Source organism: Cololabis saira, chromosome 7 (assembly GCF_033807715.1).
Source record: "Cololabis saira isolate AMF1-May2022 chromosome 7, fColSai1.1, whole genome shotgun sequence".
Classification (NCBI taxonomy): Eukaryota; Metazoa; Chordata; class Actinopteri; order Beloniformes; family Belonidae; genus Cololabis; species Cololabis saira.
In genome coordinates, this window is record NC_084593.1 from 24,822,766 (window position 1) to 24,850,601 (window position 27,836).

At 40.9% G+C, this 27,836-nt stretch overlaps 2 protein-coding genes across 6 annotated transcripts in view; both read right to left on the bottom strand.

Moving 5' to 3' along the window:
- Positions 1 to 4,097: 4,097 nt before the first annotated feature.
- On the bottom strand, positions 4,098 to 16,032 carry csf1ra (colony stimulating factor 1 receptor, a). Of its 4 annotated transcripts, none has more exons than XM_061725178.1 (22): positions 15,893 to 16,032; positions 15,553 to 15,622; positions 14,067 to 14,354; positions 12,653 to 12,940; positions 12,430 to 12,566; positions 12,182 to 12,347; positions 11,907 to 12,108; positions 10,945 to 11,060; positions 10,737 to 10,848; positions 10,381 to 10,580; positions 10,211 to 10,302; positions 9,994 to 10,120; positions 9,764 to 9,868; positions 8,821 to 8,931; positions 8,542 to 8,704; positions 8,368 to 8,453; positions 8,158 to 8,261; positions 7,783 to 7,905; positions 7,586 to 7,697; positions 7,404 to 7,503; positions 5,793 to 5,904; positions 4,098 to 5,555 (listed from the first exon to the last, which is right to left on the bottom strand). In XM_061725178.1, exons 2-22 carry the CDS (start codon positions 15,602 to 15,604, stop codon positions 5,409 to 5,411), a joined length of 2,943 nt encoding a protein of 980 aa, XP_061581162.1. In that variant the 5' UTR covers positions 15,605 to 15,622; positions 15,893 to 16,032; the 3' UTR covers positions 4,098 to 5,408. The 4 variants fall into 4 exon arrangements, with proteins under 4 accessions (XP_061581162.1, XP_061581160.1, XP_061581159.1 ...); XM_061725176.1 differs by having other exon boundaries at positions 8,821 to 8,934; XM_061725175.1 differs by having other exon boundaries at positions 9,764 to 9,871.
- Positions 16,033 to 16,411: 379 nt separating this feature from the next.
- The window catches only part of pdgfrb (platelet-derived growth factor receptor, beta polypeptide), a 31,427-nt gene continuing 20,002 nt past the window's right edge, over positions 16,412 to 27,836 (bottom strand). For both annotated transcript variants that reach the window (XM_061725179.1, XM_061725180.1), the window contains exons 13-23: positions 25,901 to 26,005; positions 25,482 to 25,592; positions 23,599 to 23,755; positions 23,185 to 23,351; positions 22,616 to 22,728; positions 22,401 to 22,523; positions 22,117 to 22,228; positions 21,249 to 21,348; positions 21,053 to 21,158; positions 19,347 to 19,642; positions 16,412 to 17,955 (exon numbers count right to left, since the gene is read on the bottom strand). In XM_061725179.1, the coding sequence (XP_061581163.1) occupies positions 17,808 to 17,955; positions 19,347 to 19,642; positions 21,053 to 21,158; positions 21,249 to 21,348; positions 22,117 to 22,228; positions 22,401 to 22,523; positions 22,616 to 22,728; positions 23,185 to 23,351; positions 23,599 to 23,755; positions 25,482 to 25,592; positions 25,901 to 26,005 (1,538 nt within the window). In that variant the 3' untranslated portion in view covers positions 16,412 to 17,807. The remainder of the gene's footprint in view (positions 17,956 to 19,346; positions 19,643 to 21,052; positions 21,159 to 21,248; positions 21,349 to 22,116; positions 22,229 to 22,400; positions 22,524 to 22,615; positions 22,729 to 23,184; positions 23,352 to 23,598; positions 23,756 to 25,481; positions 25,593 to 25,900; positions 26,006 to 27,836) is intronic.

The following is a 27,836-nucleotide window of genomic DNA, read 5'->3' on the forward strand; positions in this document are numbered from 1 at the left end:
TGTGGGTGGTGTCATTGGACATGGTTTTGAGTCCTTGACCATAATTGGTGCAAATTAGCCCCGCCCCTTCTTCTGATTGGTCGATATTTCATAGTTCCTATTTTCTGCCATAATTTTTTAATGGTTTGACAAGTCCTCGGTGGTGTCATTTCTGATATGCTTATGGGGGGTGGTGGCCATGAGTGCGAGGGCCCCTTCATCGCTGCTTGCAGCTTTAATTGTTTTTTTAATTGCATTACAGAAAATAAAGAACTGTATCACAATATTCTAATTTTCTGAGACAGTCCTGTATAGCTCCTTCTACCTGTTCAGGTTCCTGTGGATCTGCTGCAGCCTGCTGGACCCGTCCCAGCATGTCTTTGGGATACAGTCTGGACAGGTCGGCCTCAGCCACCATCATCTGAATCCTCTCTGAAACTTTATTTCCATCCTAGCAAAGTCTTCCATGAGCAGTCATCCTTGCACACAAATCTTACTTATGGCTGCAGTTATTTATAGCACGGACAAATAACACAGAGATAAACTCTTAAAGAGATAAACAATGAGCAAAAGAAAATGGATAAGAAAAAGAAAAAATCACATCATATCTTTCTAATGAGTTATATTGCCATTTTCAAGCTCAAGTTGGTTTAAAAGCACGCGTTAACACGATCAAGAACGCGCACGAGGTGCACACATTCCTACCAAACATCCTTTTTACACAAAAAACCATGCATAAACCTCTCCTACACACAGGGTTGTGTGTAGGAGAGGTTTATGCATGGTTTTCTGTGTTAGCATTGTGCTTCTCTCGTTAGCATTGTGCTTCTCTCCTTAGACGGAGAAAAGAAGCAACATTTTTGGTTAAAAAAATAATGCAACACAAAGCAAAGGAACTTTTGGTTGAGCAGCCCAATGTGAGGAAGCTACAGTTTCCTCTTAATTAACTGCAGTGTTTGTTGTTGATGTTGGTTTTATTTTTATTTTTGGTAAGGGTGCTTAATTTAACATCCTCCATGTTTTATGATTTTCTGTTTTCTCTCCGTGGAGCTTGAGAATCCTGATGTGACTGAGATTTGAGCTTCAAACAGGTTCTTATTGTGGGAATATCCCCTCAAAGCAACAAAATCACTGTGTTTGTAGATGTATGGAGCATAAATTCAGTTGAAAAATGAGAAGCTCTTGTATAACTGATATTTTTTACTTGCATTACCTTTTATAACTCTAAGAGGAATTTTTCCAAACAAGAGACATGACAACTTTGTTCAGGAATTTTTGTTTCTGCTGTTTCAAATAAGATCATCAACACGTTAAGTGATCTATTTTGGACACGCTGGAGTGAGCAGAAGAAATCAATCCTGAAGTGTGATTGACACATTTTGACACAGTGAAAGCGGCAGATTGGTGCTGAGTAGCCTTCAGGGAGTATTTTAGCAGAACTCGCTCAACCCGAATCTGCTCAAAGGAAAAGCAACCCCATAGACTTTGTGTGGTATTGTTAATACTTCCTTACAAAGGTTTCAGAATTATGCAACATTCACAGATATTGTGGGAAATGTTTGAGTGGAAATGCAGATCGGATGGTATTCAAAAGAAAACAGGAAGTGAGCTGACCTCAGTCGTCAATAGAGCTAAATCATCCATGTGTCTGAGACCCCATCCCGACTCAACCACTCAGAAAGGTTTTTTCTCATATTGGCACGACAATACTGGACCAGATCCCTAATTTATCCCTAAACGTAGGATATGTAACACAGGTTTACAAAGTTGCAGTCATTAAACCTTTACATAAAAAACCTTCTCTTGACCAAGGCCTTTTAGCTAATAATAAACCCATTTCCAACCTTCCATTTGTATCTGAAATTCTGGATAAAGTAGTTGCAAGCCAGTTATGTGACCATTTGTATAGAAATGATCTATTTGAAGTTTTTCAGTCAGGGTTCAGAATGCATCACAGAACAGGAACAGCACTGGTTTGAGTCACAAATGACCTTCTTATGGCCTCAGATGAGGGATTAGTGTCCATACTGGTTCTACTGGACCTCAGTGCTGCTTTTGACACTATAGATCAGCATTTTACTGCACAGGTTAGAGCATGTTGTTGGGATTAAAGGGACAGCTCTACGTTGGTTTAAATCATATCTATCTGACAGATTCCAGTTTGTTCATGTAGGTTTCTTCAGAACAGACGAGAGTCTGCTATGGTGTTCCGCAGGGTTCAGTGCTAGGGCCAATCTGGTTCAGTTTATAGATGCAGCCATTGGGAAGTATAATTCAGAACCACTGCATACATTGTCATTGCTATGCTGATGATACGCAGCTCTATTCGTCTATGAAGCCGGATGAAACAGAACCGTTTGCTAAACTTCAGGCATGTTTTAGGGATACCAAGGTCTGGATGTCCACAAATGTTTTGCTTCTAAATTCAGATAAAACCGAGCTTATTATTTTTGGTCTCAAGCATTTTAGGAAGGGATTAAATGGTGTTGCGATGGACTCCAGTGCTACTGTGAGAAGCCTTGGTGTTGTTTTCGATCAGGATTTGTAATTTAAACAGCATTTTAATCAGGTTTGAAAAACAGTGTTGTTCCATCTCCGTAATATCGCAAAGATTAGGAAAGTCCTCTCCCAGAGTGATGCGGAAAAACTAATTCACACGTTTGTATCTTGTAGGCTAGATAACTATTGTATTATTAGCAGGATGTCCAAGTAATTGGCTATAGGCTCCAGCTGATCCAAAATACAGCAGCGCGAGCGCTGACAGGAATCAACAAGAGACACCACTTCTCTCCTATATTATATTATATATAATAGGTTATATATATATTATTAGCTTCCCTCCATTGGTTCCCCGTAAAACTTAGAATCCAATTAAAAATGTTATTACTTGCGTATTAAGCCCAAAACGGCTCCGCGATATTTGCAAAACCTAACAGTACTTTATGTTCCTAATAGAGCTCTCCACTCTCAGAGGGCAGTTTTATTCATAGTTCCTAAAATATCCAAATGTGGATTAGGAGGACCTTCTGCTATCAGGCACCATTACTATGGAACCAACTTCCAGTTTGGGTTAAGGAGGCTGACACCACCTCCACCTTTAAAACCAAACTCCATAGTTTCAAATCAATCATATTGATTGCATTCAGTCGCTGAATGCAATCAATGTTTATCTGATTCAATCATGACTACTGTGACTATCAATCACAGTCTTGTTGTACCATTGAATAGGGAAAAAGTCCCTCTTCCAACACTCATTTTCACAGTATTTTTCCACTTGTAATGCTTGAGTATGATGATAGTTACAGAGATTATAAAACATACATCATTTTACATACATTTTCATAACACAAACTTAAAATGTTTGTTAAGTAAAGCCTATAGTTAGAGTAAACTCTAGTGTGTTAGGGCCAACAGTCATAGCTGCTGCAGCTATAGGACAAGACTAGAGCAGCTCGCCTTAAAGATAGCTTCCTTGTAGATATGCCGCTATAGGCCCATGCTGCAGGAGAACGCCAACGTGCATTTCATAACCATAATTATGCTCCATTGTTCTTGTAGTTTTTTTTGCTGCTCTGCTCAAGATTTCTTCCCTCCTAAAGGGGAGTTTTCCTTTGCCACTGTTTGACTTATTAAACAGTGGCAGGTTTTTCTCCTACTAGGAGTGTTTTTACCTGCCATTGTTTATGTTTATGTTTAGGTTTATGTAATAAATACTCGGGAGTCATGTTATGGGTCTCTGGAAAGTGACTAGAGACGACTTCTGTTGGAATAGACGCTATATAAATTGAAAAGAAAACAGGAAGTGGGGGGGATATGAGGACCACAGAATTTCTACTGTATCTGCATTAAGAGATTCCTTTTCCTTTTCCACTTTGATACAATGATTAAGTCTAGTTTCACTGGATCTTGCGCAGATCTCCAGAGTCTGTACTAACAGAGGCAACTCAGAGAGTTGTAACAGAAAAACTGCCTCTGGACCCATTTGACGAAGGCAGAATGGCAATCAGACGAGTATCAAAAGCAGACATCCAAAATGACAAGAAAGAAAAATAACAGTTTTGGAGTAAAAACCTGTTGATCCGATGTGTTGTTAGCTGCTACAATAAAGCCACGTGACAAACTCCGAACTGTAACCAAGAGTTTTAATAGTAAAGCTTTATTCAACAATTTTGGCAGTTTTATAATGATTTAATATGGTGCTTTTGAATTGATTCGTATGCCACTTACAGAGATACTGATGTACTACAATCTACAAGATTTCAGTGAAAATAAAGTGTAATTCTTGATTTTTTAGATATATGTTCATATGTATATATGTACACTATTAGACATATCAGTCATGTTTCACTCAGATAAAAGCACACATTTCTGAAGTCTATCACATACAGTAGCTTATGTCATTCTATAATCCTCATAAGGTTGGCAGTGTAGGCTGACTGCTACATATAGACATTGGTCAGGCTTACATCTTAATACTCAACTAACACTACAAGAAATAAGAAAATATATGTTGGACCTTGCAAAAAACAAACAAACAAACAAAAGTTCACATTCTTCATCTGGTCCACAATGAAATCCACAGTTTCCCTGCACAGTCTAGTAGCATTCTGTGCTCCAAAATCACACTGAACACCGGTAAATTAATTAGATTGAAGCAGAACAATCACATGTTGCTAGCCACTGACAGCCACTGTAAGTGTGCCGCAACGAATGCAGCTATGACCGGAGCACAGAGAGGAGAACAATACAGGCGTTCTTTGCCTTTGCTACGGTTGCTTAAGCATGTTTAAATCTGGGGAGGGGGGAAAAAAACATTTGCACTTTAGATGTTCAGTACAGGGAGCAGAGAAAGCAACTCATGTGGAGCACACAACAGAGAAGCTCCAGCAGTTTTGACCAAGTGTTTGTGACTTATTCTTGGCGGCTTCCTGCGATAAATCATGCACGCAATAAAATGATGAAAGGGAAGCGATCCTGCTGACAAAACCCACATAACCCTCTGAAAAACTAAACTCCAATAAAGGTAGCGATTAAAAAAATCAAATAAAATGAGCATAAGGTACATTAGAAAATTGAGTATACAATCAGAAGAGAGGGACGCTAGATGCACTGCTACAGAGGGACTGATAAAGAAGTCCACAAGATGAGCTGCAGCTTTGATTTAGTTTGTGGTTGTTGACATGTTTCCTCCTTTCGTGTCTGCAGCCGGAGTTAGACGTGGCAAGTTCTTGTCATGGTCACAGAAGCGAGTCACATGCTCCGCCGCAACTGTCTGTCTGTCTGGAGAGCAGGCACAGCAGGCAAAAAATAGCTGAGGGGGCAAGAGTCCGCAGCTCTAGCAAAGTGCTCCGACTGGGAGCCACGGCTGATCCCACTTTCTCGATGCCTATTGAAGAGTGATTGATTTGTGCGTTGTCATTTGGGGGCTTTTAGCAAAACTGATAGTTGTTGGTTTTCATCAAAGGCTGCTCCTCTTCCTCGTGGTCACAAGACTGGTCACAGGGACTGTTGTAGCTCTTGGGCTCATCACACACTTCACCCTCAGTGACCTCCTGCTGCACATTCTGGTAGATTACCTGTGATGGGGAACAAATAATACGGTGAGACTGGAATTCAGAAAGTCGCGACATGAGATGCAGATATTAGCACCAAAACAAATAAAGTCCTTTAAGTGCTCTAATTAAAGAAACTGTCTTTGATAAAATTACACGGTTTCCTCAGATCGGCATGCGTGAAGAATTGAATTCTTTGTTCCTGGGAGAAATTAGATGAAGCTAACCTGGAATTGTGAATTATGAATCACACAAACCTACCAGTTCCTCCACAGTTTGATCCCCGAGTAGTCTCTGTATCATCTGACTGATTTTGCTAAATGTGGGACGCTCTGTAGGCTCCAGGTTCCAGCACATCTTCATGATTGTGTACCTGAAACAAAAGTTAGGCAAAGTCTCTCAGACTACGACGGAGTATTAGGGCCAAACAAAAAAACAAAAAAAGGAAATTACGAGAATAAAGTCATAATGTAATGAGAATAAAGTCGTAAAATTACGAGAATAAAGTCATAATATTACGAGAATAAAGTCGTAAAATTACGAGAATAAAGTCATAATATTACGAGAATAAAGTCGTAAAATTACGAGAATAAAGTCGTAATATATTATAAATATATAAATATAACTTCACAAGATGCTCAATATTCCTCATTTTAACACAGGGAGAAGAAGCTCTTCCTGTTAGAGTTCTCATAAATTATATTCTCATAATATTACGACTTTATTCTCGTAATTTTACGACTTTATTCTCGTAATATTACGACTTTATTCTCATAATATTACGACTTTATTCTATTACGACTTTATTCTCGCAACATTACGACTTTATTCTCGTAATTTTACGACTTTATTCTCATTATATTATGACTTTATTCTCGTAATTTCCCATTTTTTTTGTCTTAGTTTGGCCCTAATACTCCGTCGTACTCAGACAATATCAGGGGCTTGTAGGGGTTTAAAGGGTTTACTTCCCAAGCTGTGCATTGCCCAAACTGTGTAAAGTCAGGGCACTGTAAAAAACGGAGTTAGACACATAATGAGGGAATTATGGAGTTGGTGACGCAGCTCGATGAGAGAAACTTGTTCACAAGATCTGGTGCCCCTGACGCCGCATCTTGCTGCCGTGAAAAAGCAGTTATATGGCGTACCAGCTTGGAGATCATGTGGCTAACAGGCAGAACTGGGGCCTGACTCACAGCAGGACAACAGATGATTAGGCCCTGACTCACATTCAGTCCTCTCCATTTCCACAGCACAGTTATTCCGGGTGGTGTGACAGCCATGGTAAATCAGCATACAGATATTGTGATCCCCTGAGATACTGGGAAAAACACTTTTTTTCTCACTTGTTGAGCTTGGAGTTTAGACTTGTAAAGCTTGAAGCTGGGGCTTGAGAGATAACCCAAAATCAAGTAGAAATCAAGAATAATGGGCACTCTTCATGGGATTATCAGTATGTCAGTGATTTCAGATGTTAGATAAGCCTGGGGATAGCAGATGGAGAAAAAGGATCTTTGTTCTTTGTGATGAACATTTGGGCAGATCATCGTTTCATCTGTCTGCCGCTGGAGTCAACTCAGAATCAATCTTAATCTTTGATGTCAGCTAAAAGTCTCTGCATGTCATTTAATCAATTACTGGTCAACATAACCACAACATTACTACCACTAACTCCCTAGAAGCAACTGTTATGGTTGACTTAATAGTAAAAAAAAAAAAATCCCTGGTGACAGTCACTTGATAATCCCTTTTGAAACTTATCTGATGATAAAATGGCAGCGCTGAGATTTACTATAGACCGGCTAAAATAATGTGGGAATAAAGAGAGTGTGGTCCTTCACTGAATCATGCTTCCTACGGTGTCAAACTCACATCTCAGGTGGTGCAAAGTCTGGCTGGGACATCTGGCAGCCACGCTTCACCATCTTGTAGAACCTAGAGTCCACAGCCATGCTGGGGTACGGGCTTTTTCCTAATCAGGAAGATAATAATGACATTTCTAGCATGAAAACCAGACGCTAACACTGAGTACATGCTGCAGAGCGTGTTCCCACCTAAAGAGAAGATTTCCCATAAGAGGATGCCGTAGGACCAGACGTCACTCTGCACGGTGTAGACGCACTCAAAGATGCTCTCTGGAGCCATCCACTTCACCGGCAGGCGCGCCTTCACACACAAGCAAAAGTTGATATTAAAACCAGCAACAACTCGTGTCTTAGGAGAAGGACTTCTCATCTACTGGAGCGCTTACGTTGCCCTTCACCACGTAGTTGGAGTCATTCATGATGTCCCTCGCCAGGCCAAAGTCACAAATCTTTGCCTGTCTGTTGCTGGTCAAGAGGACGTTCCTTGCAGCAACATCTCTGTGAATGCACTGAAAACACACACACACATCTGTAAGAGCGAATTGTGTTACAATATCAAACACTACAAGCAAATTAATGCACAGAATCTAAAGGGAATCCCGATAATTGATTTCACACCCTTAGTTTTTTACACTCATTAAAAAGTGAGTCATAACATCATTTCATGGAAACATATTGGTTGTTTGAATCTGTGTCTGTTTTATGGACACTGTTTTCACATTTAGACGTCAGTATGGTTTCTCAGTAGTCAGCTTCCTTACATTTTTGGCAGCCAAAAAGTCAAGGCCCTGAGCTACTTGAAAGGAGAATCTCAGCAAGTCATCCATGTCCAGAGGGCATTTGCCAGAGTCTTCGCTATCAGAGTCTAGGCAAGGATCAGAAAGATATTCCAGGGTCAGGATGAAAGAGGAACACTAATGATTTTTCGTCTGCATCCTGCAGCATTATTTGATCTTTGTCATTGGGTTTACCGTCTAATCTTTGCTCTGTATTCGGCAACTGGCTGGGTCTCATCTCCAAGTAACTGCTGGAGGATTCACTGGAGATCCCACTGTCACTGTTCAACAGAGTAAAAAGTGTTGGAACGTGTGCGTGAACATTATTCGCACATTTTCTGATGTTAGATTTCCTGTCTGATAAGGTACCTTCGAATAAACATCTTCTGGACGCAGATGTTTTTGTAGTCGTTCAAGCTCTCTGGAACCTCTGGGATATTCATAACGAAGCTTACGAATGTCTCTGCCTTCCGGCGAAGGAAGTTCAGGAGGTCGCCGAGGCTGCAGTACTCAGTGATCACAAGCACCGGTCCTGGAGAGGAAGCACACTGCGTTACACCCCATTAAACGTGCAAATTATTTAGAAAGATTTGATTTGGTGGGAACTGCGTGACTTTTCAAAAATGTATTTTTTTTTCCTTGTCTGACCTCCGTAGGTGCAGGCTCCGAGTAGGTTGACGATGTTCTTGTGGTGGCCCAGGTGGCTGAGGATCTTCAGCTCGGACATTAAGGCCTCCCTCTCATCTGAGTGGGCACTGGCTGCTGACGGACAGTACAGTTTTTCACCAAACCATCCTCTCAGCTGGTCTCACACAGATTTTTGTTGTTGTTGTATAACATTTTTATATCTGATAGACCAGGGGTCGGCAACCCAAAATGTTGAAAGAGCCATATTGGACCAAAAACACAAAAAAAACGAATATGTCTGGAGCCGTAAAAAATGAAAGGTCTTGTATCAGCCTTAGAATGAAGACAAATGGTGAAAGGAGAAATGTCGAAAAAAAGTCAAAATGTGGAGAAAAAAGTCAAAATTTAGAGAAAAAAGTCAAAATGTTGAGATTAATGTTGAAGTACAATCTCGAGAAAAAAGTTCAAATGTTGAGAAAAAAGTGGAAATGTCGAGAAAAAAGTCGAAATGTTGAGAAAAAAGTGGAAATGTCGAGATTAAAAAGGAAAGGAAAAAGGAAGAAAAAAAAGTGGAAAAAAGGAAAGAAAGAAGAAAAAAGCAAAAAAAAACAAGAAAAGAAAGAAAAAAAGGAAAAAAAGAGAAAAGAAAGAGAAAGAAAGAGAAAAAAAGGAAGAAAAAAAGGGAAAAAAAAGGAAAAAAAGAAGAAAAAAGCAAAAAAAACAAGAAAAAAAGGAAAAAAAGAGAAAAGAAAGAGAAAGAAAGAGAAAAAAAGGAAGAAAAAAAAGAAGCAAAAAAGAAGAAAAAGGGGGAAAAAAGAAAAAAAAGGTGAAACATTTTTGAAAAAGCTCCAGGAGCCACTAGGGCGGCGCTAAAGAGCCGCATGCGGCTCTAGAGCCGCGGGTTGCCGACCCCTGTGATAGACAATCTGACTTAACAGTAAAATCTCCAGTGTGTATCCCTCACCTTTTAACATTTTCACAGCCACGCGGATCGCATTGTCCTCCTTTCCCAGACCGTAAGCTGTGGCCTCGACAACCTTTCCAAACGCACCTGCGCCCAAGATCTTACCTGCTTGGACAGACGATACACCGACAAATGCCCTCAGTCAAAGTTCATGTTGATATAATAGCTCAACTACAAGCATTGAGACCGTGCAGTCGATTTAAATAAACAAAACAAAACACATTTTAAACCTAGTTTGAGCTTGTCTCTTGGAAACTCCCACTTCTCATTGTAGGGCAGCTGCGTGGGGTCAATAAAGGTGTAGTTGTTGCCATCTCTTGCCTCAATAATCTTCCAGCGGATCTCGTACCTGGGCTTCTGAAATGTAAAGTCAGAGGAAATGGATCTAAATCAAAGCCGTGATTTAGGATTGAAGTACACGTTGCTACGCTGTTGAGTGTATTTTACCTGCTTGTACTTGTAGAACAGAAAAATCAGAAGCACGAGGAGAACAGCCAGAACTCCTCCCGCTCCCGTCAGAGTGGTAGTAAAGAGCTTGTCTGCGCAATCAGGGGACAAATATCGATCAGTACATGGGACGCAAGTGAGAACGTGTGATCTCAGGATCAGATGCTCACCAGAAACCTCCATGGCGAAAGTGTCGCTGCTCACGCCGACGACGTTGAAGGCCACGCATTCGACCGTCATCCTCTGTCTGGAAGGCCCCACGGTGAAGACGCTCTCCACTTCCACGGCCCCGTACTCCTCTCTCTGGACCTCCACGGTGGGAGCCTGGAGAGGGATCGCCAGTTCCAACCCTGACATGTTTTCGTTGCACCTGCCTCATCACATCAGACAAATAGTCAGAAAAAGGTTCATTAAAACATACAAGGGTATTAGTGCTGAGCGTTTTCTCACGTTTACTATCACTGTGTTGCGTTTTAGGTGGAATTAACAGCCGGGTTAGTCTGTTTTCCCGCCCAGGTGAACTTACGTGGGTCGTATTCCCAAACACTGGTACCAGATGATCCTTGGAGCCGGATAGCCAAACGAGGTGCAAGTCAGTGTGGTTACATTTTCCCATCTCACCACAGCAACAGGTCTCTCTGCCATAACGAAGAAAGAAATCTTAAAAACACTGATAAAATGAGCCAGAACGTATTATTTTTTATTACACTGACTAAATGATTGTTGTTACTTACGATACATTTGAACTTGAAATGTGATAGATGCGTTGGCCAGGCCGCTCTTAGCGTGGAAGGTGTACTGTCCCTGCTCTTGAATGTTCATCCTCTTTAGCTGCAAGGTGGCGTAGTACCTAGAAAGCCCCAGCAACAATAGGAATAATAACAATTAAAAAAAGGAAATAAAAAAAAAAGTTTAACCAGGAAAAATATACCGTATTTTCTGGACTATAAGCCGCACCAGCATACAAGCCGCATCCACTCTATTTAAAAAAAAAGATATGCAAGCCGCAGATATTTATGTTGTTAGATTAGATATTTACTACATGTACAGAAGGATTTAAACTGTAGATGATGTACATGTTTGTACCTAAATAGATCCTTTCCTAACAGTGTCTTTTAACACGGCAGCAACTTTGCTGATTAAAACGGGACAGAACCAAGAGAAAATAACCGGTATTTATTTAGGTATTTATCTGTTTTAAATCTGCTTCTACTTCTATCTGCTAAATAAGAAGTAGCGTATTCTTCTGTGCATTTATTTTGTCTTAGTTTTGATTTTAATTCCGGTTACAGCGCCCCGAGCGGTGGAAGAAAAATCCACAGAATAGCCGCACCTTTGTATAAGCTGCACGGTCAAAAACCTATGAAAAAAGTAGCGGCTTATAGTCCAGAAAATACGGTATATAGAATCAGAAGTGATTAATTCTGCACTCTGAATCAGACAGTTCCCGTATCACTGCCCGCGATGTTAACACTAAAAAGAGAACAAGTGTTCCTTCCAACAGTTTCATGACCTGAGTGAAGATATTGTGACCTTCATGTTCTTGGTCAAATTCAGGAGAAACGCAGCGACAGCATTTCTCAAATCCAGAGCAACTTCCCCCTCAGTCGAGTCCTCTGGTTTGTTTACACTTTTCTGTCTGCCTAACCTCGGCCGTGTACCCTCTCGTTGGTCGACCTTGTTGTTGCCACTGCACCTGTTATTGTACTGGATGAACTTGCTCTCCTGCGTGGATGTTTCGTGAAAGGTCGGGGTGTGCCATTGGTGCTCGGTAATTTCAGGGTAGGCCTCGACGAGAACGCCGAGTTCCAGGTCTTCTCCCTCGTTCACCTCGATGGAGAGGCCTTGGCGGGCCAGTCTGTGGGACAGCTGGGGCTTCAGCCTGACGTAGGGCTTGTCTGTTTGAAATAGAGAAAAACACTCAACTATCTGCGTCGCTCACAGCAGGTGGCTCGGTTTTCTGGGACTTACCCACAACCAGCAAGTACGTGGTGGAACTGTTCACACCAGCTTCATTAGTACCAACACAGGAGATGTTTCCCGTGTCTGCCAGGTCCACTGCTGCAATGCTCAGTATGCTCTGTATGTCCAGACGATTCTCTCCGTTGGAGCGAACCTTCTCTTCTATTGTTGTTTGCTGGGAAAACCAGAAGATGAAATGTTTGAGCTATAATTTAAATAAGTGCCTCAAGCTTAAAGAAAGAATGTCTTGCCCTCACTGATTTTGTGATATATTTCCATGTGACATTGTAGTTGAAGTTGGGATTGTGCGTTGTGCAGCGAATCTTGATGTCTTCCCCAACAATGCGCACATATTCATCTGTGTCCAAAATGACATACGGAGGGAAACGAAGCCCTACAAAAACAAAAAAAACATATATGAGTGTTAAAATAGAGGCATGGACTTTCAAATAGTTATATAAAGCAGCTATGTGGTCTCACTCTGAATGACGTTGATGGAAAAGGCCCTCGAGGTCCTTTCCACTCCGTTGATCTTGGCTGTGCAGACGTAGTCCGCGTTGAAGCTCGGCTGGAGGTTGCGGATGAGGATCCCCTGGTGCTTGTAGACAGTGAAGTTCATTCCCGGGGGCACAGTGGTGGTGTTGTCCATGCGGAGCCCCAAGTCTGTGGCCGAGGGGTCCGTCAGCAGGCAGGGCAGTACGTAGTCCTCCCCCTCCTTCTTCACCACCCTCAGGGATGTGCTGCTGGTCCAGAACACCCGATGTGGGTCTGCAAAAGGAAACAAAACAGCTGACTAGGAATGGGCGATATTTTACCGTTCACGATAAACCGTGAAAAAAATTCTCCACGGTAAGAATTTGTATCTCACGGTAAAAATGATCAATTCCCGTTGATGACGTTTTTGTGTAAAACTGATTTATGGTTCTGTGTTAAATCCACGCACAACGTACGGGAAGGAAGGAAGGAAGGAAGGAAGGAAGGAAGGAAGGAAGGAAGGAAGGAAGGAAGGAAGGAAGGAAGGAAGGAAGGAAGGAAGGAAGGAAGGAAGGAAGGAAGGAAGGAAGGAAGGAAGGAAGGAAGGAAGGAGAGAGCAGGAGGAAAGAAGGAAGGAAGGAAGGAAGGAAGGAAGGAAGGAAGGAAGGAAGGAAGGAAGGAAGGAAGGAAGGAAGGAAGGAAGGAAGGAAGGAAGGAAGGAAGGAGAGAGCAGGAGGAAAGAAGGAAGGAAGGAAGGAAGGAAGGAAGGAAGGAAGGAAGGAAGGAAGGAAGGAAGGAAGGAAGGAAGGAAGGAAGGAAGGAAGGAAGGAAGGAAGGAAGGAAAGGGGAGAAGGAAGGGAGAAAAGAGGAAGGGAAGAAGGAAGAGCCTGAAAGAAAGAAAGAAAGAAAGAAAGAAAGAAAGAAAGAAAGAAAGAAAGAAAGAAAGAAAGAAAGAAAGAAAGAAAGAAAGAAAGAAAGAAAGAAAGAAAGAAAGAAAGAAAGAAAGAAAGAAAGAAAGAAAGAAAGAAAGAAAGAAAGAAAGAAAGAAAGAAGGAAGGAAGGAAAGGGGAGAAGGAAGGGAGAAAAGAGGAAGGGAAGAAGGAAGAGCCTGAAAGAAAGAAAGAAAGAAAGAAAGAAAGAAAGAAAGAAAGAAAGAAAGAAAGAAAGAAAGAAAACAGGATAAATTCCTGTTGATGAGGTTTTTGTGTAACAAACATGGCGGATCTGAGTGAGAGATAGATTTATAATTAAAAAGGTGGAGTTGAATTGGTATTTTTTTATCGTCATTTTTATCGTTATCAGGATAAATGACAGAAATTATCGTGATACATTTTTTAGTCCATACCGCCCATCCCTACAGCTGACTAGTTAGTAGCACACCAAACAATGTGGCTGATGTCCCGGGCTCACTGCGACTCACCTTTCACATATAGATGGACTGAGGAGGTCAGGTGACGATACTGGGACCCGGCAGCGTAAGAGCACCTGTATGTTCCAGTGAATTCTGCAGTAGGACGTTCCACCTTTACGCTACGGACGTTCCCACCGCCTTTGGACACATAGCGTCGGTGTTTGGCGAGCCTGGTTTGCCAGTTCACGGGTCCGTCACCCTCACACCTCAGATCCAGAGGGATCCCAGGTCTAACCACCACCTCAGGGCTTTCTACCGCCTTAGAATTAAGTTTGATCACCGGACGCCTCCATTCCACTGAAACACCAGGAAAACAGGGGATTTTTGTTAATCGATTCTGTTCAAATCTCTCATGAAAAGCTCTTTTTTGCTGATCATAATGTCTACAATTTCTACAATATAAAAACGAATGATGGAAAAATGATGGAAAGTTTCCAACATGTTTCAATAGCACAGTATTTTTATATTCAAAACCAAAATAAGACAAAACACACATTCAAGAGCTCAAAACGAAGAAAGAAATGTAATGTATTCAGGCGTCTGTGAAGGATTAATCATTAAAAGGGGGCCTGACCCTAGGGGAAAATGAGTTTATGTGGTGAAGAACAATGCTATCTTTGATGGCTTTGTTGAGGACTGTGTAGTTTTGACTTTCCGTGGGAGAGTGTTTTCATCGTAGGATTTTGTGGACAGCTTGTGTGAATATCCCTGAGGCTGTAAACCTGAGGCTTTTTGCCTCTGTACGCTCAACAGAGGTCATAAAAGTTTCGACAAAACCTTTTGGACGCCGTGTCTTCAATCTTGAAGCAGAACTGAGATTCCACTTTCAGCACATTTTTTTTTTTCTTTTTTCTATCAGCCACATTATCTCACAGAACAACCGCAAATGAATCGTTGTTTCAAGCCAATCAGCAATAATTTTTTTGCACCTCACGAATGCCTGTAAACGCTTATGTTCCCTCTTGTTTAACTGTCTGAAAGAGCTATTCATCCAACCTCAAAATGACCCCAATTATGCCTCATGAAGCAATCCAACAGAAACTAACTTCATAATCATTCATTCAGCCACAGCCACATCAAATGATAAATGATTTTATTTATTCAGCTGCAAATAGCTTAAAATTGCATTTAGATTTGTGTGATGTTTTGAGCTGAAATGAATGCTAGGAGAAAAAACAGAAAGAAAGAAGAAGGTCCCAAGAACATCTCATGATGAACATCTCCGGTCAGTTGTCGCGATCATTAGACACAGCAGCGTGTCAGATCTGTGCGCTGAACCATGAGTGAGTGGTGTACAAAGAACGACTTGAAAAGCCCCATGCAGAACGTGCATGACGTTTTTGAGTCATATCTTCAAATAATTGGTTTGGTGTGATGGAAAGACTTGTCACCTCTGTCACTCTATTTCAGATGGCGGATTGGTCATTAAAATCTACAACAGGAGGTAATGAGAGCAACAATCCCCAGGAAAAAGTGAGTATTTGTTGGATCTCACCTGAAGCAGCAGAAACCACGATCCCCAGCAACAGCGTGAGGTAGAACTGCATCCTGGACCAACCCCAAACCTGCAGGTTGAAGGTTGACACTTGCTAGTGCTACAAAATATTTCTCATTTGATTTGTGGAGTCAAAGAAAGAAATGAGTAAACTGCCTGAAAAACTACGTGATCTCTCCATCCCCCCTTTTACTTCTCTTTTCCGTCCAGTCTGAGCAGCTTGGCCCATGAGAACGCAATGCATGACTTCTTTTTACCAATTTAAAAATAACTTCAGCCTAACTTCCAACTGAATTAAGCATCATGGGAATCATCCCTAATTCATTTAAAATGTTCTCACCTGGAGGTCGCTTCAGTTTGACAAAGGGCTACAAAATCTTCCCTGGGCTTCAAAGTTCCCAGCATCCAGAGCCGACTCAAGAGTCCCTTCTTCCCTTCCTGTTTGCCTCTGCCCTTAGTCTCCCTTCTGCTTGTTTACAGTCTCGTCACCACAGAAGTCACACTGCAAACATCACAGACAAATGGTGGAGGGTGGAGGGAACTGCGTGTGTGTGTAGGGGGGAGGAGGTTCGACGTATCATGCTCAACAAATTAATGAGCCAGTGCCAATTTGCCACAGACAGGCGGAGTACTCCCAAGACATCAGCAGAGGTGGGACTAACCACCTGCTTCACTGCTGAACGGTAGTTCCCAGACTTAAGAAAGTGAGGAAAGGTTAGAGAGGAAGGAGATGTGCGGAGGATAGAAGCTGGAAGTTACAGCTTATCAGCTGGAAATCCTTGAATGTTTTCTCCCAAAGTAACGTCTTTCATGTCTTTCATTCATTCATTCAAGACTCCAGATGACCCCAAGATATGGTGATAATGCACATTTATTGACAACATTTACAGGATATAAAATGACACATATAAAAATACATTTGTAAACGTTAAGAAGAGCTTTGGTATCATAGCTTGTGACAGTAATCTTGTGCATTTTACATTGAGTTACATGCTCTACAGGAAGTAAAAGATGTGCTGTTTTAGAGAGTCTACTAAGAACTGAAGGATGGAACACTATAAATGTTATCCCAAGCGACAGAAGACTAAAAGAAAACTTTGTACATGTGCACAGATGGCTGTCAACAGTCTTAAGTACAGTAGCCCTTCATGAGTAGCTGCATGACGAAAGCCTGTCTTCAGAAAGGCACTCATGTGTGCCATCTTGTGCTAAGGCAGTGATATGCTGCATTGATTATTTTTGCTTGAGGCTCACCTGTCTTCACAGAAACTCTAACAGTCTCATATTAATGCTCGGGTGGCTCTAAGTTGTAGTTCTCTATCTTTCACATGGTGTAAATTCATGGTTTTTTAACACAAATATCCACATTTTCCCTAAATAAAGTGCATCTGGCACAGAACTATGATTTAAGACTGACAGAAGAAAAAACAAAAGTCAAGATGCTATGAAAAAGATTCACAAATCAAAAATATCAGAGGCACAATAAACTGCAAGGGCAGCTCACATCGCTTTAAAACAGTGCATGTGGAAACTTTCTGCATTTCAGGTCCAAGAAATTACATTTAACTGACAACTTGATGAAGTACACCTACCTAGTGTAAATCACAGTAAATAATCCTATTAAAAGTACCCAAGGTAAGCAAAAAACAGAACATGATGTTTTGACTGAATACCTAACCGTCCACGTGGGGTCATGGTTTCAATCATGTTAATGACAGTCATGAATACACAAATAAAATGTTCTTGTTTGGACAGAACTGTTTATCTGTTGTGGAAATAGTTTTACAATTTGTCTTTATTGGTTGTGTTACTGGTAAGACATTTAAGAAAAATCACCCGCTTTTCGACAAATCCAACCTGCTTGTCACAACAGCAACAACGCCCGTGGTTACGTACGCTATTTTTTATTATTATTCATATCATAGAAGAGATGCTGCATCTCATAAAGTCTCATAGCTGGCTAACATGGGAGATAAAGAACACAGTCCACTACTTAGGTTGACTGATTGTATAGGAATGTAAGGATAGTACCGTATTTATACTCTTGCAAGCTCCCAAAAGTGTCAGAGAAAATTCATTATCTGTATTTGTCTGCAGTTAACAAAAACTCAAAGGAGGCGTGTCTTTTTGAGTGCTACGCGATCATACAGAGATGGCCTTCTCAGTCTCAGTTTTGCTACATTTCAGTCTCGTCGTGTTCCTTGTCTCATCCTGAGAAAAAGGTGTCGCATTTTCTCAGGAGTCCTACGGGGGGGCTACAGGAAGCTGTCCTCTACCTCGGGCGTCCCCGACCGCCCCAGCAGAGCGTCCCTCTCGCTGCTCTCCTCCAGCCGGTCCTCTTCTGGAAGGGTGTCGGCCGTGTCCTGGGACATGGAATCAGTCTCCTCCTCCAGAGCCAGAGAGCTGAGGGCGGGAAGACAGCGTTCAGTTTACTGGAACAGCCCCACTTACGTCTGCCATGTTCTGTTCCCAGATCTAACTCAACTACAGAAAAGAAAACACATTACTAAATGAAGATGATTGTTGAGCAGAGGTGGACAGAGTACTGGACCCCAGTACTTGAGTAAGAGTACAAATACTACTGGTCAAAATTTACTCCGTTACAAGTAAAAGTAGCTCAGTCAAAATATTACTCGAGTAAGAGTAGGAAAGTACTTGCTTTTAAAGGTACTTAAGTATCCAAAAGTGAATGCTTTAAAATTTACTTTAAGTAAGAGTAAGAGTAAGAGTAAATTTCTTATTTTCCACATCAGTAAATTACTATATTTTTTCTAAATTAATTTAAGGGTCTTTTAACTCTTGTTTCTGAGAATTAACTCTTTGAAACCAGCTGCACTGATGTGCTGCTTTTAGAACCACAATGTTATATAAAACCTGCAGAAACACCAAAAACAAATCAAATGATTGGGATCATAAGAGGACAGCAGATGATGCAGAGTTTATTAACAATCATGAACTGAAACCAAATGAACCTGACAAACGCAGGCTACTTTGGCGGTATCGTTTTGAGGAGGCTCGACGTATTTCCTCTTTACGTCCATCCCAGTGGAGAGCGTGCACTGTGATAGGTCTCCTCCTTTGACAAAAACAGCTTGTGTCCAATAGGATTTTAGGGAAGAAGAAAAAAGAGCAGACCTGAAAGTAACAAGTACTTTTCAGCCTTCCTAGAAATTTACTCGAGTAAAAGTAAAAATATTTGTCTTGGAAATGTATTCAAGTAAGAGTAATAAGTACCAAAGAAATCTAATACTCAAGTAAAGTACAAATCCTCTGGATATGTACTTAAGTACAGTACTCAAGTAAATTTACTCCGTTAATGTCCACCACTGTTGTTGAGTAACCTTTGAATAATAATGCTGCCCGATGCTTGTGATCGTCCTGGACTGACAGTTCATGTGTTAACTCTAGTGAGAGGGCCAAAGACCTCAAACCCAAACCACATGTTTCAAACTACAACTTACATGCCCTTTATGAGCAACAGACTCAGCACACTGACATGACTTAAAACACGAGCCTGGACCCCACATCTCTCTCAAACTCAAGTTAAAAATAGAGGCTGCTTGAAATGTATGTGGGCCAAAAAGAAGGTATATTTGTGACTTAAATGTGATGCTTGGCTGCGTGTTTATCTAAGCTCCATGTCCGTCTACATAATACAGCTACTGTCTCTGCTCCACATCTGGATGAGTGGGTGTGTGGTGAAAAAAATCTTCTTGTAAAGCAAATACATATTCGTCTCTCTTGCAGTTTCACGTTGGCCTCACATCTGTACGGTCTGTGCAGCGGCTCCGTACCTTCCAGGGCTCTCCGACATCCCGCCAGAGAAAACGTCCTCTGGCTTCGGGTCTGGGATGGGAATGATGTACTCGTTGTATGAAGTCAGGACTTCCTGCGCGCCGGCCTCCTGCCTGAGGTCTGCGGGCCTCTGGCTCTGGTAGTGGGGTCCGGGTGGTGGGGAGGAGCCGCTGACGGGAGACGGGGAGCCGAAGGCCGGGTTGGCGATGGGAAAGGGCGAGCTCAGCCGGGGTTTGGTGCGGGCCACCGCCGGGTGGTCGCTCTTCAGGAAGTTCTCGCTCACTTGGCTGTACGTCTGTTTTGAGGAAACAGTGGTTTGGGAATCAGAGGAGTGTAGGATGATGCCGAGCCTGTAAACTGCAGGACTTTGACCAAAAGAGTGTGCAATATGAGTGCAAAATACATGATTACAGTTTTCTTATCTTGTGAAAATAACAGCGGCTTTGTTGTTTTTAAATGGCATCTGTCCTCGAATGTCATCTACACGCTGAATTTTGGTGACTCATTTTATGAATTTCTGGTAAGTTTCCATCAAAAACAGAAAGGAAGAAAAGCTTTCTTGTGTTTCCAAAATGAACAACAAATACACTGATTGACCTGATTCAAAAAGGGGCGGGGCCTGTTTCATGGACGATAAAACCAACCAGCAGAATGAGCTTTTTGATAAACCTCATAAATGTCTAATCTTACCAGAACAAAGTTGTTTTTTCTATCTACTAGGCTCCAGTACAGTCTCCACCACACATGTTTAAGGCCTTTCCTTTAGTCTTGAAGGGATTCTGGGAAGTGTATAGCGGAAACTAGCCTAAATAACAATATTAACAATATTCCAACGACACCAAAGTATTCTCATTTATGATTCGTGAATTGTGTATCTATCTCATGTAGAAAATGTCTACAGTCTATAATGGGACTAGACGCTCAGACAGAAGCAGAATCACCAGTTAACCTGACGTGCATGTTTTTGGACTGTGGGAGGAAGTGAGAGTACCCGGAGAAAACCCACACGAACACGAGGAGAACGTCCCCACACAAACATCTCTGCACCGTTGCCAATAAAGTCAAAATCACTCTTTTTTCAGAAACATTCCCGTTTTATATTTGTCTTTTTATTTACATTAATTTAATGATATAATGTTCAAAATGTGTAATGCCGGCTTTATGGAAACAGTGTAGTAAGCAGCTTGCAGCGAGGCACCGGTGCTGACCACAGAGCCACTGTGCTGCCCCGGTGAATTATCTAATCTAAAATAGAGCATATTTCTGTGATCTGCATAACAACATCACACTTTTAAATCTGAAAAAGAAAATCCCTATATTTTAAATAGATAAACAGAATTTGCCTCTATTGTATCAGACAGGTAAAAGTATATAATAGATTTGTACTTCTGCCTTATCAATACTGTAAACTTAATAATCAATCAGTGATCACAAAGTTATCAAACAACTGTAAAAGCAGACGACTTCCACCCCACCACAGTAGTTGGAAGGGTGCATGGATGAATAAATGCTGTATATGTTTTTATTGGACATTTTTATACAAAAACCCAAACTTTCAAAGTAGCTAGAAGCTTTAACTGCTGCACTCTTCCTCAAAGATATAGTGTTTCCTCTAAAACTTTACAGATGCAGAGGGATCAAAAGTAACTCAAACTTGCAATGAAAATGAAAGGTTAACACCGGATGAATGTCATCAGTTTGGTACCTTCTTGTAGCTGTCCGTTAGCATATTCCCCACACTGTGAACCAGGTGGGAGAACTCAGGCCTCTTCTCGAACTTCTCATCCCAACACTTCTTCATGATGTCATAACTGAAAGGTAAGCAGCATGAAATGAGTTGATCCCTTCTCTCCGTATCAGGTGGAAGAAGACCCAAGTGGAGAGGAGACAGGACGGCTTACATTTCGTCCGAGGCGTGGGCAGGTTTGGCCATCCGGTAGCCTCTTTTCAAAGCGCTGTAGAAGACTTCATTCATGGGCAAATCCGGGTAGGGGGTTCCTCCTGAAGAGGACATTTCAGAGAATTAAAAAGCCAATCTAGAAGTCAGAGACCTTCCACAAGTCATGGAGTTAGATTTTACATTTAAATAAATCTAACCTTGACTACATCAATCATCCAGAGCAACAGAGAAGCACGTTTATCCACAACAGCTCCCATTTAAACCATTCTTTAATTTGTTTTTCGACCCTGTCTCATAATTCTAACTCATATTTGTTGTGCAACAATGTTCATTTCCCATAAGAAAAAAGGATTCAGGAAGCACAATGGAAGTTAGATTTGGACATTGAAGCAGAGAGAATCTTTATTTGTCACTGACAGAGGGTGAATTGTGAGTTTATTTTTTTACTACGTGGGCTTTTTTGCTGAAAAGGCTACAAACTGTCTCCTTTGTTTTCATGGTAGCTTCAGAAATTCATAGGAAGAGCGTTTTAGAAAAAAAAGAGAGCTTACAATACCCTGAGTAAGGAAATGCTGATTCCAGAGCTTGACTGTAGCTAATGAGATTTTGACCTTATATGAGCGTTCAAACAAATTGGTATGTACTTGCAGTCAGACATGGACTCTGAAATTCTCCACACAGACTTTCAAATTTAGCACAGTGTTGCACACTCTTTTGTGGGAGTATTGCTGGAGTGTTTGCTCAAGTTCAAGAACTAGACAACCAGCGCAGCAGAGCATGAGGGCCCTGCACGGCACACATGCGCCACAGCTGGATTCGTTTTTCGTTTTTGGGTGTATGTGAATATGTGAATATGTGTTTGAACTGACCCAGCGTGAAAATTTCCCAAAGCAGAATCCCGTATGACCACACATCGCTCAGGGTGGTGTACAAATTATGGAAAATACTCTCTGGTGCCATCCACTTCAGGGGCAGGAAGGTCTGAATAAGAAGAAATTTACTCAGATTTAGGGCGATCATGAAACATCACATAGCATTTTTAAAAAATCCAGTTTCTAGATGTTCTTAGACTCTACCTGCAGCATGTTATTAACTTACAGGAGTATTTCATTTTGGTTAAGTAATAGATGTTATTCAGTCTTTTGCCACTTACGCTGCCTTTTGAGATATAGTTTGAATCATGCATGATGTCTCTGGCCAGGCCGAAGTCACAAATCTTCACCAGCTTGCCTTCACAGATCAACACGTTCCTCGCGGCCAGGTCACGGTGAACGCACTGAGGTGGAACCAAAGAAAGCAAATTACGTCAAATATGATCAGTTTTCAATTCAATACAGCTGAAAGTGGGAATCCGTTTCAACGTCTTACATTCTTGGAGGCGAGGAACTCCATCCCCTTGGCCACCTGGTAGCTGAAGCCCAGCAGGTCGTCATAGGTGAGATAAGGAGAGTCACAGATCACCAAGTCCAGCCTGCTGCCACCTGCAGATGAAAAGATGAGGATGCCAACAGGACAGGAAGGAAATGTTATGTCCTTGTAAGTGGGGAACTTCAAGTGTCCTATGACTGCATGGAGAGGAGTTAAAGCGCTTCCTGTGCTGCAAAATTGTCTGTGCATATAGTATAGTCATATGACAACAACAAATAAAAATGTTACAAGCAACTCAACCTGCACTTTTGTTTGCGTTAATTTGTGTAGAAGTTGTGCTTCCACGCAGAAATGCAGCATTTTACCACTTCCTCCGCTCTGGGCTGCAAGCAGGAAGTTACTGGATGACCTCTCATCATGTTCTTCATACTTATTTACCTAATTTTTCTGGGTTTCCTGTGTTTATTATGCTTAATTATTCATGCTCAATCACTTTTACAGAAATGCAAAATGAATTATTGTCATTTCTCAAAATTAAAAAGCATAAATCTGACAGGCTCGGCTCAAACCTTGCTCCTGGTAGAGGTCCTGCTGGTAGGGGGACTCATACGGAGATGGCTGGATGTCTGCATATTTGATGGTGTCTATCTGTTCCTGCATGGGAACGTAGACTGAAGGCTCATCTTTGCTCATGTCCATGTATCCTCCGTCACTCTCACTTCCAAAGGAAACATATCTGGAAAGACGAATTAAATGTGAAAAACATGAGTTCCACTGACCTGCATCTAAATTTAAATGTGCTTTTGTGATCTTTTATCGTGTGAAACATCTGTAACAATCCCCCTCACGGGATCAGAGAAGTATATAAATCTGTCTGCAAAGATCTCCCGGAATATGCCAGAACAGATTTCAGCAAAAGCCCCCTACATTGTATAAAACAGCCCTTTGTGGAGCTCTAAATCCATTTTCTCTGCTCATCTCACCCTTTTCTCTGACTGAGAGGGGTGCTTCCTCCTGAAACGAGGCAGCCGCTGTCTTGGTTCTTCTCAGCGTAGTTCTGCAGGAAGGTGTGCTTGTTCCTGTGCAGGTAATCCACCAGGTCACCATAGCGACAGTATTCAGTCACCAGGTAAAGAGGACCTGACAAACAAAAAACATGACTGTAAAAATGCATGCAAGAGTCAGATTTGTGTAATAGCAAAAAGAGAGATTTAACTCAAATTTCACACCATTTTTTTTAATTTCTTTTGAGATTTTTTTTTTTCAGTCAACAAAGTGCAAAAAAATTAATTGAGAAGAAATGGTGAAGAAGATTAATGCCTGATATATGAAATAATACACAAAAATTATTAGCTTTCCATTTAAAGTCTAGTTTTATATTAAAACTAAAAACACAAATTTTTTAATTTTCTTTAACAGTTTTCTAATTAACATTTTTTTGTATCACTATGATTCCATTGGGGGATTTTATTTATTCTACTATTTATTTTTTTTACATTTTCTTTTTTTTTTGGGGGGGGGGGGGGAGGGGGGGTTGCAGAGGTGTCAGAAATGTGTATATATATAATAAAATAAAAATAGGAGTAGCGTTTGAAGGAAATTACATTAAAGCTAAAAAAACTAACAAAAAAAACCCCAAAACAACAACTCAAACATACGGCCCACTGCGTACATCTGAACAATTCACCGCTGCAACATTCAGCAAAAGGGGCAAAAGGGACCAGTAAAAGATCTGCATCTTCATCATCACACTCAGAACTTGGTAATAAAAAAGTAAAAAAATAAAAAAAATCCAGCTGCTTAAACTGCATTTTGGGAAGTTGTGTTTGTTGCTTCAGCAGAAGCAGGTTATAAAAATAACTCACTTCATGTACAGTATGCTCATCCTATTTATAACAGCTTGACATTTATTGGCCTGTTAGTATTTTTAAAAGGCCAGAAAAGTTATTTGTGGTTTTGTGCCATAGATCTGTTCTCCCTCAGAGAATTTGGAGTAAAAAATAAGTTAGAAAAACATCTCTGTTATTAAATTGTATTTTATCCTATACAGTAATAGTGCTTGGGGTCATTCCATCACGCAGAGTTATGCCCTTTGGAAATCCCCCATGCTGGTTCTGTACATTATCAATATTAGTATTTTCTTGCATAAATAACATATATAATGTTGTCTGTAGGCTAAATGCATAGTGCTAAATGCATAGTGCTTCAAATACATATAACTTTAAAAGTGACAATGGGATAACTTGAACACAAACAGGTGAAGCTTAAATAGATTTTTGTTGTTGTTTGATTCTTCTATATATGTTTATATGTTACATGTTTGGAATAAAAACTACCCTACACTCAACTAAAGCAATGCTGTACTCCACTAACTTCTTTACGTGAGGTCTTCGTACATGACAGCGCCGTAACTTGTTTAGTATGTTCTTCTGTAAGTTCTGTAGCTACTCACATGCCTCACAATGCCGCAGACCTTCCCAAACCCTACAGCTGTCCATAAAACTATAAACTTCCATACGCTCCTGAGAAGACCAAAACTGTGCTTTCTTTGTTAGCACATAACAAGCAGAGATTCTGTTTGGCAGAGCTGCAGCTGAGTTTTATCTCTGTCGTTCTGAGTTTGTTAAAATACTTCTGACCCCTGGAAATCATAAATTTGTAAACACTGTTTTCCAGTTAGTGCATTCGATTTTTTTTAATTTTTTTTTGCTCATATGAAGGAAACATTGAATGATTTGAACTATTTTCACAATTGACCAATTGTGGGAAATCATTCAATCTATGGGCATTTGGGGAAATTACAATAATCATATTATATAATATTCCTTTTGGCACACTGGCCAGTGGTGGCCAGTTCGATGCTCACCGTTTTTGGTGCAAGCTCCGAGCAAGTTGACGATGTTGAGGTGAGGGCCGAGGTGGCTCATGATCTTCAGCTCTGACATCAGCGCCTGAGTCTCGCTCCTCCTGGCCGTCGCTGCAGCACAGCAGAGAGGAAGAGAAGAAAGGATGGGGGAAAGCGGGGTGAGATGTGAGAGCAGTAGGACTGAAAACTCTGAGAGCAGGACACTGTGTTGTTGCCAAAGCGCTCAATGACCTGAGAGCTGAAACGTGGAAAAAAAAAAGCAAAAAAAAATCTGGAAAGCAGACTAAAGCTCAGTGGGCTGCTGCTCACGGGAATATGGAGCTGGTGTCACCGTGTCTGACGGCCATGCGGGGGTCTCCTGTTATTCACACAACTTACGCACATGCATTTCCTCTGTGTTTCTTTGCTTTGTGTCTTACATTTCAACATTTTCACTGCCACTTTTGTGCTGGACTGGGAATGCGTGAGACCGTACGCAGTTGCCTCGACCACCCGGCCAAATGCTCCCGATCCAAGAGTGCGACCTGAAACACAAAGGAGGGCACAGTGGAGCAGAGTCTGAATGGAGCGCTCATTAGACACGAAAAAGGAAAGAAGAAAACCTCCCTTTATTATTCGTGTAAGTAATTTTATGTTGTTTACCGAAGGAAAGTGAGACTTTAAACCAGTTAATAGCAGATTATTAAGATGAGAAATATCATTTCTGTTGAGTGGAGGTGTGACTATGTGTGGCTGGAAAGAATCCTGCTTTCAGGAGAGCAGAGGACAAGTGAGAGAACATCGGACAAAAACATTTAAAAGGCGCTTAAAAGTAAAGGTGGACTGAAGCCAATAGGACAAGTTTAACAAACTTAATTTAGTATTCTGCTGATGACGGTGCCCAGACGACCCAAACCACCCACAGAACAAAGTCCTCATACTGATACTGGTCCAGTTTGAAAGCCGCTCCTCCGAGGAACAAACAGACCACTGAGGGTCTGTGCAGACTGAAAACGTTGTGCATTTTTGGTTAAACGCACTCTTTAGGAAATAATGTACTTGAAGACCACGAGGCATTAATAAATATAAACAAAAGACTTAATGGATCAATAAAAAAAGGGCATTAAAATATATTAGATTACAGAACATAATACGAAACAGCATTAGATTTACAAACCAAGAGTGAAGAATGAGACTAACACAGACATTTTAAGTATTCTATTTGTTATTAAATGTCATTATTACATCATTGATGTTGCTGTACGTAGTTATTTATACAGTAGTTTAATGGCCTCATTATATATTTATACTTTGATGTTCCAATAATATTAGATGATCTTTAGTTTATATAGATGTATGCAAACATTTGCAAACCTCTGATTGGAACACCCTACAAAAAACCCTTAAACTTTCTGTTCTCACTTCCATCTCCACCTTCAAACTACATCTTTTATTAAGTACAACCGACTCCTGCACTTGCCTTTAGTCCTCCTTCAGGCATACTGACTGTTTTACTTGATTATTTGTTTTATCTTTTGTATTGTGTTTTAATGTCTTTTTGTGTATTTATATAACTTTGTTTTTTCATCTTAGCTCCCTCCCCTTACCCCCCTAGGCTGCACTTGTAAATAAGAAATTTGTTCTTAATTTGCTTGCCTGGTTAAATAAAGGTTAAATAAAATAAAATAAAAACATTTGCCAAACTTAAGACATCAAAGCAGGTGAAAGATGACAGAAGTTTAAAAAATATTTTCATCATAGTTATATTTCTAATTTCCAGCTGTTTTTTTGCACGTGCAGTGAAGAAACAACCGTCTGAAAACACTTTGTTTTCTTCTGCCAGCGTCATTCTACTTATGATCAATTGTTTTAATTTTCAGAGTCACATGCAGCAGGTGAGAAGAGAATTTTCACGTAATGTTTGAGGAGTCAGGAGTATTTATAGAGCTGAAGCGCCCTCTTGCCTGTCCTTGGTGTGATATTAAAAAAGCAAAAGTCAGTGCCCAAATGTAAGCAGAGCTCATAAATGAACGTTCCCCAGTTCCGGTCATTGAGGGCCACTGCCTACCATCTTTCAGATATTATGCTTCTCCAGCACACCTGATTCAAATAAATGGATCACCATCAGCTTGTCATCAAGATCTGTTCATTCATTCATTTGAATCAGCAAAGAAACATCTAAAGCATGCAGGGCAGCGGCCAAACAGCCAATCAAATTTCTACATAAGTAAGCCGGGTTGCTGTGACGCAGTCCCAGCCTCATGTACGATTTCATTGATTAACACCAGCTGAGCTGCAATTTGACTGGCTGACACCTGTGTTAACATCTCAAAAGTTCAATCATCTTTCTCAATTTCTGATGAGATCAAAGCTTCC

Bases quoted from the DNA above. Each gene is read 5' to 3' on its own strand.
- csf1ra (XM_061725174.1), bottom strand. From the start codon at position 15,604: ATGCAGTTCTACCTCACGCTGTTGCTGGGGATCGTGGTTTCTGCTGCT. The intron at 7,906-8,157 runs GTAAGGAAGCTG...GTGTGTTTTCAG, and splicing joins ACTTTTTGGCTGCCAAAAAT to TGCATTCACAGAGATGTTGC. The intron at 7,504-7,585 runs GTGGGAACACGC...CTTCCTGATTAG, and splicing joins ATGGGAAATCTTCTCTTTAG to GAAAAAGCCCGTACCCCAGC.